The 11,468-nt window shown below is 50.4% G+C and overlaps 1 protein-coding gene across 1 annotated transcript in view; it reads left to right on the top strand.

Annotated features, from left to right (window-relative positions):
- Positions 1-3,105: 3,105 nt before the first annotated feature.
- The window catches only part of FAT4 (FAT atypical cadherin 4), a 140,057-nt gene continuing 131,694 nt past the window's right edge, over positions 3,106-11,468 (top strand). Inside the window, exon 1 of the mRNA XM_083631483.1 lies at positions 3,106-9,460. Coding sequence (XP_083487609.1) covers positions 4,181-9,460 — 5,280 coding nt within the window. The 5' untranslated portion in view covers positions 3,106-4,180. The remainder of the gene's footprint in view (positions 9,461-11,468) is intronic.

Genomic DNA, 11,468 nt, shown 5'->3' with positions numbered 1-11,468 from the left:
CATGAGTGCTGCTTAAAGGAAACCTTCCCAAATTAGTGCAAGTCCTTTATGTCATTCATCATTACAAGTGGCATCACGGCTCCACTGTGAGATATAGCTGTAACACTTGTTCACTTGCAGAATGATTGTGAAAAAAAATATTTTAAAAAATGTGCAACACTAGTTGCATTTCTGGAAAGGCCAAATGTGTGATTCTACAGTGCAAAGCTTATTCTGCTAATGGTATCTTCTCTGCAACATGGTTCTTCTTGTGTTTAAATAAAGGTTTCCTTCAAATCAGGGCTGGGGAAATTGGTGCCCATGAGATATTGTGTGACTACAATCTCCACCATCTCTGATCACTGGCTATGCTAACAGAAGTTTTAGCTCATCGACATCTGAAGGTCTATAAGTTCCCCTTCCTTTTCTGCATATAAAGCAAAATAGACATTTTATTTAGTCTGTATTCATCTCTTCCCCTCCCCCCCCAAAGCAAACTACTTTCTTATAGAACCATGAGTGACAGCTTGTGTGCTTTGCTTTTAAATAAAATTATATTTACTGTCAGGAACACCTTATCAGGATACTTGTTTGAATGATTACAAAACTAACAATCTGGAAAATTGGGAAATAATATATGATGTGTGAGAGATTTTGAAGTCCCACTTAAGAAGCAATCCACTTTATACAAACACCAACTGCTTAACTCTTCCCCCTGCATTTTCTGAACACAACACCTTGAATGCACTAACTGATGCCCTTGCAAGAAATCAATGTGATTAAAGGAGTTTTATTTGAACCAGGAATCCCTGGGGCTCAGCTGGGGCACCTGTTTTTGACTGGGCTCAGGTTTGGATTTATAACTAGATGTAATAGCAAAGAAAGAGCATCGGCTTAAATGTCTCTTGTAGAAATCAGTGGAATTAAATGCAGTATCCTTGACTAGCTGCCTTTAAGAAGCAGCCTTCAGCAGCACCCTTCCCCACTCCCTTTTCCCCAAGCAAGCCAATTCATGCAACTTCTGCCTGCCTGGGGATGCTGACGGAGATCAGGCTGCCGTCCAGAGAGTAAGCAGGTGAAGGGCACAAAAATGCTTTTTAGGTGGGAAAACAAGTAATGATGGCAAACAGCAGTTGCCACCTTGCCCTTTGGGTGGTGCAGTGGATCCAGTTCCGTCCACCACACTGCCCAGAGAGAGAAGGCAGTGCAGTGGCTCTGACCCTGAAGCAATTCCTGCCTATAAATTGCCTACTCCAATAAGGAAATTGGTCACTCTTTCTCCAAGCAGAGTGGTAGGGAAAAGTAGGGTGGTTTCATCCAGTCAGCTCCAAAGAGACAGAGGCAAAGGCGGTGTTGCTTTCTAGTTCAGTGGTACCGGGTTACAGACGCTTCAGGTTACAGACTCCGCTAACCCAGAAATAGTACTTCTGGTTAAGAACTTTGCTTCAGGATGAGAACAGAAATCGGGCTCCGGCGGTGCGGCAGCAGCAGAAGGCCCCATTAGCTAAAGTGGTGCTTCAGGTTAAGAACAGTTTCAGGTTAAGAACGGGCCTCCAGAACGAATTAAGTACTTAACCCGAGGTACCACTCTATTTGCTCATTGGTTGCTTGCTGGAATCAGGGTCAGGCCATCTCTAGTCACTCTGCTAGGTAAGACAAAGGACAAGATGTATTTTATGTATTATTACATAAGTATATCTCCCTTTTCTTCCAAGAAGCTCAAAAAGACATGATTGGTTCTCCACCAATCCATTTTACCTCCACAACAACCCTGTGAGGGAGGTTATGTTGAGAAATGGCAGCAGTGTCTGAGTCACATGGTTGTGATCATTCTGATTTGTGGGGAGGTTATACCGGTACATATATTGCGTCAGGCAAGTGTTACCCCACACTTTCTGGTGCATTTCCCCATGACTTTCTTTATCAAATCACCATTAATTGTGCAACCTGGATTGTGATTCGATTCCGCCTGGAAATAGTGGCAGCCTAGAATCATAGCTGTCAACTGTTCCCTTTTCTTGTGAGGAATCCTATCTGGAATAAGGGAATCCTATTCGGAATAAGGGAATTTCCCTTTTAAAAAAGGGAAACGTTGACAGCTATGCCTAGAATCATTCAAAGGGACTGGCCAGACTGGCGTGCAAGAGACATGCTTATTGTGAGAAGCATGCATGAGAAGCACCCAAGTTTCCTGCAGCAGCCACCGGCTGCCCTCCCATACTTGTCAATTTACCCCTTTGGGTGGGTAAAAAAAAAAAAAAAGATTTATTATCATAAAAAAAGACCTCTGTGACCTGTTTGCAAATTAAGTATGCGCCTGGGAGCGCGCGCGCACAGAGCGAGGGAGAACTGCCCGTTTGCTGCTGGGGATGCGGAAATCCCATAAGAACCGCTACCTTTCGGGGCGGGCGAGGAAAGGCAGTGGGGGTCCCCAATGGGGGTCCCCGAGAATAGAATGTCGAGGTCTTCCCTCCCCCCTTGTCTAAAGCCTCGACCCTTATCTAGAGGCAAAGCGGACCTCCGCCTCTTGCCTGCGCTAAGCCCCGGCAGTCAACCGCGCCGACGCTCCCGAGTCCCGCAGCGGGGGACGAAAAGCGAATCGCCCGCTTCCGACGGCGGCGAAGCGGTTAAAGCCAAATCCGCGTCGCGCCTTCCCAGACATGCTTTGCTTAATCCCCTTTCGGACTTATTGTTGACGGCGGCGAGTCGCCCATCGCCTCCCCCCCCTGCCCCGCCCGCTCTCTGCGGAGTAACCAGCAGCGTCTCTCTCCACGCTCCTTAGCGGCCGCCCGACGGAGCTGCTCTGGCCGACCCCTCCGACGAGCGGCGGCTCCTCTCGCTCCTGTTGACTGACGCGCCGAGGAGCCAGTGGCGCGCGGGCCGAAGCGACCCCGGCTCTCCGCGCGGGGAGGAGGACGAGGGGCTGGGGGCGGAGCCGGCCGCCGAGCTGGGACTCGACGGGGAGGCGCGTGGGCGGGCCGGGAGGCGGCTGGCCAATGGGAGGCGGGGACGGGGCGGGCTCGCCGAGCCCGGGCGGGAGGGGCCGAGCAGGAGGGCGTCGCGCCGGCGAGTGAAGAGCCGAGAGCGCCAGGAGGGGCGTGCAAAGTTTCTGCCGGGCTCGCTGCTGCGCGGTGGGTGCGGGCAGGAGGCTCCCTCGCGCGAGCGCGCTCTCCTCTCTGCCGTCCGGCTGGGCGAGCCGAGCAGCTGATGGAGGCGAAGCGGGGACCCGAACTCGCGCCCAGCTGAGCGGCTGCCGGGCGCTCCGAGCCTTGCAGGGGAGACGCTGCAACCCAAAAAGTTCCTGCTCGTCTCGGCAGAGTAAAAAAAAAAAAAGGAGTCTCTTCGCCCCGCGTCTCCCCTTTTCGTTTTGCACCCCCGATCTCTGGCGAGGTGTCTCTGCGCGCCTTGTGGGTGCTGTGCGCGCCGCCGGCTGCCCAGCCCGCGGCGGAGCTGATGCTCGCAGGGATGTACAAAAGAGAGGCAAGCCGGGGCGGCCGCTCTTAGCAGAAGAGAACTTTTTCGCACAATGCCCAGGAGCGCTCCGAGCTGCGCGCACGTCCAGAAAGGCTCCAAGCAGCGGCGGCGACGGCTAAAGGTGGGACAAGACGGCGGAGAAAAGACGCTCCGAAGAAGCTGAGAAGGAGGAGGAGGAGGAATCGGCTGCAAAGAAAGGACGCTGGGTTATAGCGAGCGAAGAGCGCTGGCGAGAGGGGAGCGCTGGCACTTTTCACGCCAAGTTGCTCCGCCGCGCGTCCCGTCGGCTCTCGGCGCGAGTTTTGCTGAAAGGACTGGACGGACTTTTCTCGCTCTCTGTGAGTAACCATCCAGCCCGGAGCCGCGGGGGGTTCATTTTGGCCAGGCAAACGCTGGTCCCCCAGCCCGCACAAGTCGCTTGAAGGGAGGGGCAGGGGCAGCAGGACAAGAGAAGGCTGCGCCTTGGTGGCAGCGACGGCTCTCGGACCGACGGCTTGTTTCGCCTGGCGCCTGCCCCGCACGCAAAAAGAGATGCCCGCGGCTGCGGAGGCCATGACAACCCGCGCTTCCCCACCTGGGCTCCGCTGGTGATGTGGATTGGCGCTGCCCGCCCGACTCTCCACGGACTTTGGGCATCTCTGGGTTGTCTTGGCTTGCCTGCTCGGTTGGCCTTTGGCTGTGAGGAAGGATCTTTCCCCTGCCCCGCTCCGACATCCTGGCTTGCACCATGGGCTCTTCCACCTGGCCGCTTCTCCCCTACTTCGCCTCCTTCCTGCTGCTGCCTCCGCTCCACGCCTCAGCTGAGCCCCGGCAGCTGTTCCAGGTGCTGGAGGAGCAACCTCCGGGCACCTGGGTGGGCACCATTGCCACCCGACCGGGCTTCACCTATCGCCTGAGTGAGCACCACGCCCTGTTCTCCATCAATGCCACTTCAGGAGACCTCCACACCCGGGCCACCATCGACCGCGAGAGCCTGGCCAGCGATGTGATGGATCTTGTGGTGCTCTCCAGCCAACCGACCTACCCCAGCGAGGTGCGTGTGGTGGTGCTGGACCTGAATGACAATGCTCCCGTCTTCCCGGACCCTTCCATTGTGGTGACCTTCAAGGAGGACACGGGGAGCGGCCGGCAGCTTATCCTGGACACGGCTACCGATGCAGACAGCGGGACCAATGGCGTGGACCACAGCTCTTACCGCATCGTGGGTGGCAACGAAGAGGGCCGCTTCCGGCTCAACATCACTCTCAACCCCAGTGGGGAAGGGGCCTTCCTGCACTTGGTCTCTCGTGGCGGGCTGGATCGAGAGGCCACCCCGGCCTACCAACTGCTGGTGCAGGTGGAGGACAAAGGGGAGCCGCGGAGGCGTGGATACTTACAAGTCAACGTCACGGTGCAGGATATAAATGACAACCCGCCAGTCTTTAGTCAGACCCTCTACCAAGCTCGTGTGCCTGAGGATGCACCTGTTGGGGCCAGTGTCCTGCAGGTGACGGCGGCGGATGCTGATGAGGGCACCAATGCTGACATCCGCTACCGCCTGGAGGGGACAGAAAGTGCTGCTGGAGATGGAACGGGGGCGCTTCCTTTTGAGGTGGACCCGGAAAGCGGGGTCATCCGGATCCGGGAGGCGCTGGACTACGAGTCCCGGCGTCAGTACTCCCTCACCGTCCAGGCTACAGACCGTGGGGTGCCTGCTTTAAGTGGCCGCGCCGAGGCTCTGATCCGCCTGCTCGATGTGAACGATAACGAGCCACGGGTCAAATTCCGCTATTTCCCGGCCACTTCCCGCTTTGCCTCTGTGGATGAGAATGCGGCGCCTGGCACAGTGGTGGCACTGTTGACTGTGAGTGATGCTGACTCACCGGCGGCCAATGGGAATATCTCTGTGTCCATCTTGGGTGGGAATGAGCAGCGCCACTTTGAGGTGCAGAGCAGCAAAGTCCCCAACCTGAGCCTTATCAAAGTGGCCGCTGCTCTGGACCGGGAGCGCATACCCACCTATAACCTCACCGTGGCTGTGATGGACAACTTTGGGGCTCCCCCGCCATCCCCCAGTGCCCTCCCCTCTGCCCTGAGCCCCGAAGGAGCTGCTCCTGCCCCGGTGAGCCGTTCCTCCGTGGCTAGCCTGGTGATCTTTGTGAACGACATCAACGACCACCCGCCTGTCTTTGGGCAGTCGGTGTACCAAGTGAATATCAGTGAAGAGGTGCCACCCGGGAGCTATGTGCAAGGCCTGAGTGCTACGGATCGTGACTCTGGTCTTAACGCCAACCTCAAGTATAGTATTGTTTCTGGCAATGAGCTGGGCTGGTTCTGTATTAGTGAGCACAGCGGCCTAGTCACCACCAAGAGCCTTGACACCAGCATGGCTAGGCCTCTCCTGGGGGTTTCTGGCCCAAGCACAGCAGCTTCTGGTGGGCTAGACCGGGAGATAGCTTCCCAGGTAGTGCTAAACGTCAGTGCTCGTGACCAAGGTGTGCAGCCCAAAGTTTCCTATGCCCAGCTGGTTGTGAATATCCTGGATGTTAATGACGAGAGGCCCCGGTTTGGCCAGCCAGATGGTTATCATGTGTCTGTGGCAGAGAATTCCCCTTCCGGAACTGAGCTGCTAGTTCTCACTGCTGCCGATGGCGACTTGGGAGATAATGGCACAGTGCGCTTCTCCTTGCAAGAATCTGAGCCGGGAGGGGTGGTGGGTGGTCTGTCGGTTGCTCCGTGGGGATTTTTCCGCTTGGATCCTATATCAGGCAGGCTCAGCACAATCTCACAGCTAGATCGGGAAGAACAGGGGCAATACACCCTGCAGGTCCTAGCCACTGACCTGGGCTCTCCTCCCCTCTCCTCAGTGGCTCAGGTTAACGTCAGCTTGCTTGATGTGAATGATAACAGCCCCCTCTTCTACCCTGTCCAGTACTTTGCCCACATCCAAGAAAATGAGCCTGCAGGCAGTTATGTAGCCACTGTGTCTGCCAGTGACCCCGACCTTGGGCTGAATGGGACCATCAGGTACAGCATCTCGGCAGGAGACACCTCCAGGTTTCAGATTCATAGCCTAACGGGGGTTATCACCACCAAAACAGTCCTGGATAGAGAGGAAAAGACTGCTTACCAGCTTCAGGTAGTGGCCAGTGATGGTGGCAACCTCCAGTCCCAGAACCAGGCCATCGTTACTGTCACTGTCTTAGACACCCAGGATAATCCCCCGGTGTTTGGCCAGGATATCTACAGCTTTGTGGTGTTTGAAAATGTTGCCTTGGGTTACCACGTAGGCCGTGTTTCCGCTTCCTCTATGGACCTGAGCACCAACATCACTTACCTGATCACCACAGGCGATCAGAGGGGTATCTTTGAGATTCACAAGATGACAGGCCTGATCACCACCGCCAGCGTCATAGACAGGGAAGAGCAGGCCTTTTACCAGCTCAAAGTGGTGGCGAGTGGTGGGACAATAACGGGGGATGCTTTGGTCAATATAACTGTCAGAGATTTAAATGACAATTCCCCCCACTTCCTGCATGCAGTGGAAAGTGTGAATGTGGTTGAGAACTGGAGTACTGGGCATACCATCTTCCAAGCCAAAGCGGTTGACCCTGATGAAGGGGTGAACGGCAAGGTCCTCTACAGCCTTAAGCAAAATCCCAAGGACCTATTTAATGTCGATGAGCAGAGTGGTGCTGTAAGCTTGACAGGGCCACTGGACATAAATGCTGGGTCTTATCAAGTGGAGATTATGGCCACAGATTTGGGGGTCCCTCAGCATTCCTCTAGTTTCATTTTAACAGTCTCTGTCCATGATGTAAATGACAACCCACCCGTGTTTGATCAGCTCTCCTATGAAGTCACCATCTCTGAGCTGGAGCCTGTGAACTCCAGGTTCTTTAGCGTGCATGCTTCTGACCGAGATTCAGGCGCAAATGGAGAAATAGCTTACGCCATAATAGAAGGAAATACTGGAGATGCCTTTGGCATATTTCCAGATGGGCAGCTGTATATAAAGTGTGAGCTGGATCGTGAACTTCAGGAAAGATACACGCTACTGGTGGAGGCTTCTGATAGAGCTGTGGAACCGCTCAGTGCCACTGTAAACGTCACTGTCATTCTAGAAGATGTCAATGATAACAGGCCATTGTTTAACAGTACTAATTATGTTTTTTATTATGAGGAGGAGCAGAATGGTGGGTCCTTTGTAGGTAAAATCAGTGCTGTTGACAAAGACTCTGGGTCGAACGGTGAAGTCAGATACTCATTTGAACACATGCAGCCTGATTTTGAGTTGAATGCCATGAGTGGGGAAATCACAAGCACTCATCAGTTGGACAGGGAATCCCTTATGAGGCAGAGGGGAGCAGCTGTGTTTACGCTTACAGTAATTGCGATGGATCAGGGGTTGCCAAAGCCTTTAAGGGACCAGGCAACTGTGCAGGTTTACTTGAAGGATATCAATGATAATGCACCCAAGTTTTTAAAAGAACTTTACCAAGCTTCAATATCAGAACTAGCTGCAAACCTGACACACGTTTTAAGGGTGTCTGCCTCCGATGTTGATGAAAGCAATAATGGACTGATCCACTATTCTGTCATTAAGGGCAACGAAGAAAACCAGTTTACAATAGACAGTGGCACTGGTCAGGTGACTTTAATTGGCAAACTGGACCACGAAGCTACTGCAGCTTACTCACTTACCATCCAAGCAGTAGATTCTGGGGTGGTTCCCCTAAGCTCTGTTTGTACATTGAACATTGACATACTGGATGAAAATGACAACAGCCCTTCCTTTCCCAAGTCAACTTTGTTTGTTGATGTCTTGGAAAACATGAGGATTGGGGAACTTGTGTCTTCTGTTACTGCCACTGATTCTGACTCGGGGGACAATGCTGACCTTCATTATAGCATTACAGGAACAAATAACCACGGGACGTTTAGCATCAGTCCCAACACTGGCAGCATTTTCCTGGCCAAAAAGTTGGATTTCGAAACCCAGTCCATGTATAAACTAAACATCACTGCAAAAGACAAAGGAAGGCCTCCTCAATCCTCTACCATGTCTGTTGTAATATATGTCAGGGATTATAATGACAACCCACCCAAATTCCCACCTGGAGATATATTTAAGTCTGTTGTTGAGAACATTGCCATTGGCACCTCAGTCATTGCTGTAACTGCTCATGACCCAGATGCAGATATTAATGGGCAGCTGACCTATACAATCATTCAGCAGATGCCAAGAGGGAACCACTTCCGTATCGACGAAGTCAAAGGAACAATATATACCAGTGCCGAAATAGATCGTGAGTTTGCTAATCTCTTTGAGCTAACAGTGAAAGCAACTGACCAGGCTGTCCCTGTAGAATCTAGAAAGTTTGCTTTGAAGAATGTGACCATTTTGGTAACTGACCAGAATGACAACATTCCTACTTTTGTATCACAAAATGCCCTTGCTGCGGACCCCTCTGTTGTGATTGGCACAGTTCTGACCACGATTGTTGCCGCGGATCCTGATGAAGGAGCAAATGGGGAGGTGGAGTATGAAATAATTAACGGGGACACAGACACCTTTATCGTGGATCGATACAGTGGGGACCTGAGAGTGTCAACAACCTTAGTGCCATCTCAGCTTATGTACAGCTTCATCGTTGCAGCCACAGATCTTGGCCCAGAGAGAAGGAAATCCACCACTGAGATGACTGTAATTCTGCAAGGACTTGATGGGCCTGTTTTCACTCAGCCAAAATACATCACCATTTTAAAAGAAGGTGAGCCTATTGGGACAGATGTGATATCCATTGAGGCAGCTAGTCCTAGGGGTACTGAAGCTCTAGTGGAGTATTTCATAGTCTCGGTGCGTTGTGAAGACAAAATGTTTGGCCGACTCTTTACCATTGGGCGTCACACCGGGGTGATCCAGACTGCGGCCATTTTGGACCGGGAACAAGGAGCTCGCCTGTATCTGGTGGACGTTTATGCCATCGAAAAATCTGCTGCTTTGCCACGAACTCAGAGAGCAGAGGTAACATCTCTTTTATTTATTTCTTTGAAAAGTAAATAGCTGTTTTGTTTTTGGTCCTGTCAGCTCAGTTCATTTATGCTGTTCTCCTGTACATATTTTTGTATCCAGTCCCCTTGCTTCCAGAGGAATTTACTTCAGAGTAGACTTGCATGGACTTCTCAGAAGTAAGTCCCACTGAGTTCAGAGGGACTTACTTCCAGGAAAACATATATAGATTTGCAGACTTTGTCTTACAGAAGTCAGCTGTTTTACAGGTACCAAGGTTTTTCATTGTTGGATTTTTTTTCTTCGCTTTGAAATTGCATGTTGTTTTCTTCAGCATTAATATCCACTCAACAGATTGTGTTGGAGCAAAGCAGAGTTGTTTTTTCTTTGACATCCGTGAGCTGATTAGCATTCTACATAAGTGACTTTTCGTTCTAACTGCACAAGCCAACACTCGGTATTAACTATTTGGCTTTAACTGTGGGCTGTGACATTTTCCCCATGTATGAAAAATGCTGTATGATGTGGGGCTTTCTCTTAGGCCTCTTGCTGATCACTTCGGTTTATCTTAACTTGCTAAGTAGACGTTTGAGTTTTTAGCTGCTTCTACGAGAGAGTGGACTGTTTTCTTACTGATCATTGTTCAATGCTAGAGCATTTGGACAAGGCCCAGGAAAATTTTGACTTCCCTTCCAAATGAGTTTCCCTTCACCTCTGAACACAGCTTCTATTCCTCTGGTCTTGCCAATATTCAGGATTGTGTCTAAAGACTTGCTGATACCCTTAGGTTGTTACAGAAGCCAAATGGTGAATGTTAAAAAGACTCTGTTAGTAACCTGATTGGTGATTTAGAGTGAACGGATTCCAAAACATTAGTTATGATATCTTAATGTTCTGCCAAGTGTCTGTTTCTGCTGAAGGTGTTTTGCTGTTAAGCAAGCATATTTGTATAATCTTTCATGTGGCTAGAATGGGTATTGTCTTCCAGAGAGATAAATTTGGAAACTTCTCAGCCAACAAGGCGGGGCTTTTATTCCCTCCCCCACATTTTGACATTGTTCAGGCTCCTCTGACTTCTGCATGAGTCATTTCATTTTTGTGCACTGGCAGTTCAGAGCAGAACCTCTTCTATACTCAACCAGCAGGGGATGCCGGAAGTGTAGAATGAGTCAAACATTTCCCTCATGGTCTTAAGCCTTTTAGTTCTGAAACTGAACACAATTGCATATTCCAAAGACTGACATCAATATGCTAATCCACACTGCAACCCTCTGCACATTTACTTGGGAGTTGGTAAAGATTGCAAGCTTTAATCCTGCACCCACTTACCTGGAAATAAGCCCTGTTTAATTCACTGGGACATACTTCCGAGTAAACTTGCATAAGATTGCACTGTAAAACTCCAAAATTTCTTGTTCCGTCAGTATACTGTACTTGCATCAGTTTACTCTGGAATTATGCCTCTGAGATGAACCGAGTTTGTGGACAGCAGCGATTGCAAAAACGCCGTTTGCATTTGTTTTTCACAATAAGTTTTAAAGGCAGAAAGTTGCTGAAAACGTGTAAAAGAGCATAATTTGTTTTTACATGATTTATTAGGGCTTCATGAGAAAGATCAATAAGGAATTTGACCATATTAGCGATTCCAGCTGTTGCTATGTTATAATGAATGATTCATATTACTAGAAGGAATCTTAAAGTGCTTTATTACGGAAGAAATAATGTTATCAACAGGTTTTCAGCTCCAACTATGAGTTCAACTCAGTTAAACCAAAGGGGCTAAGCCAAACAAGGTTCACATTTGAATTTAAAGATGTTATGAATTGGGGTGTTAATATATAGTATCCGATTATGGGAAAGTTAAGTCTAAGCTTGCAATCTCTTACCTGAATGCACTTAATTGAAGGTTCAAGACCTATTCATGCAAATAATCGGGTGTCTGTGGAAGGAACAGGTGATTACTTAGAAGGCCTGCACATGCCCTGAGCTACCTCCGCCCTGTCCCAGTAAGTAAGACGCTGCT

The sequence above is a fragment of the Podarcis filfolensis genome (genome assembly GCF_964270895.1).
Source record: "Podarcis filfolensis genome assembly, chromosome: 9".
Lineage (NCBI taxonomy): Eukaryota > Metazoa > Chordata > Lepidosauria > Squamata > Lacertidae > Podarcis > Podarcis filfolensis.
Note: the sequence above shows the minus strand (reverse complement) of the source record. Positions and strands in the feature narration are given on the sequence as shown.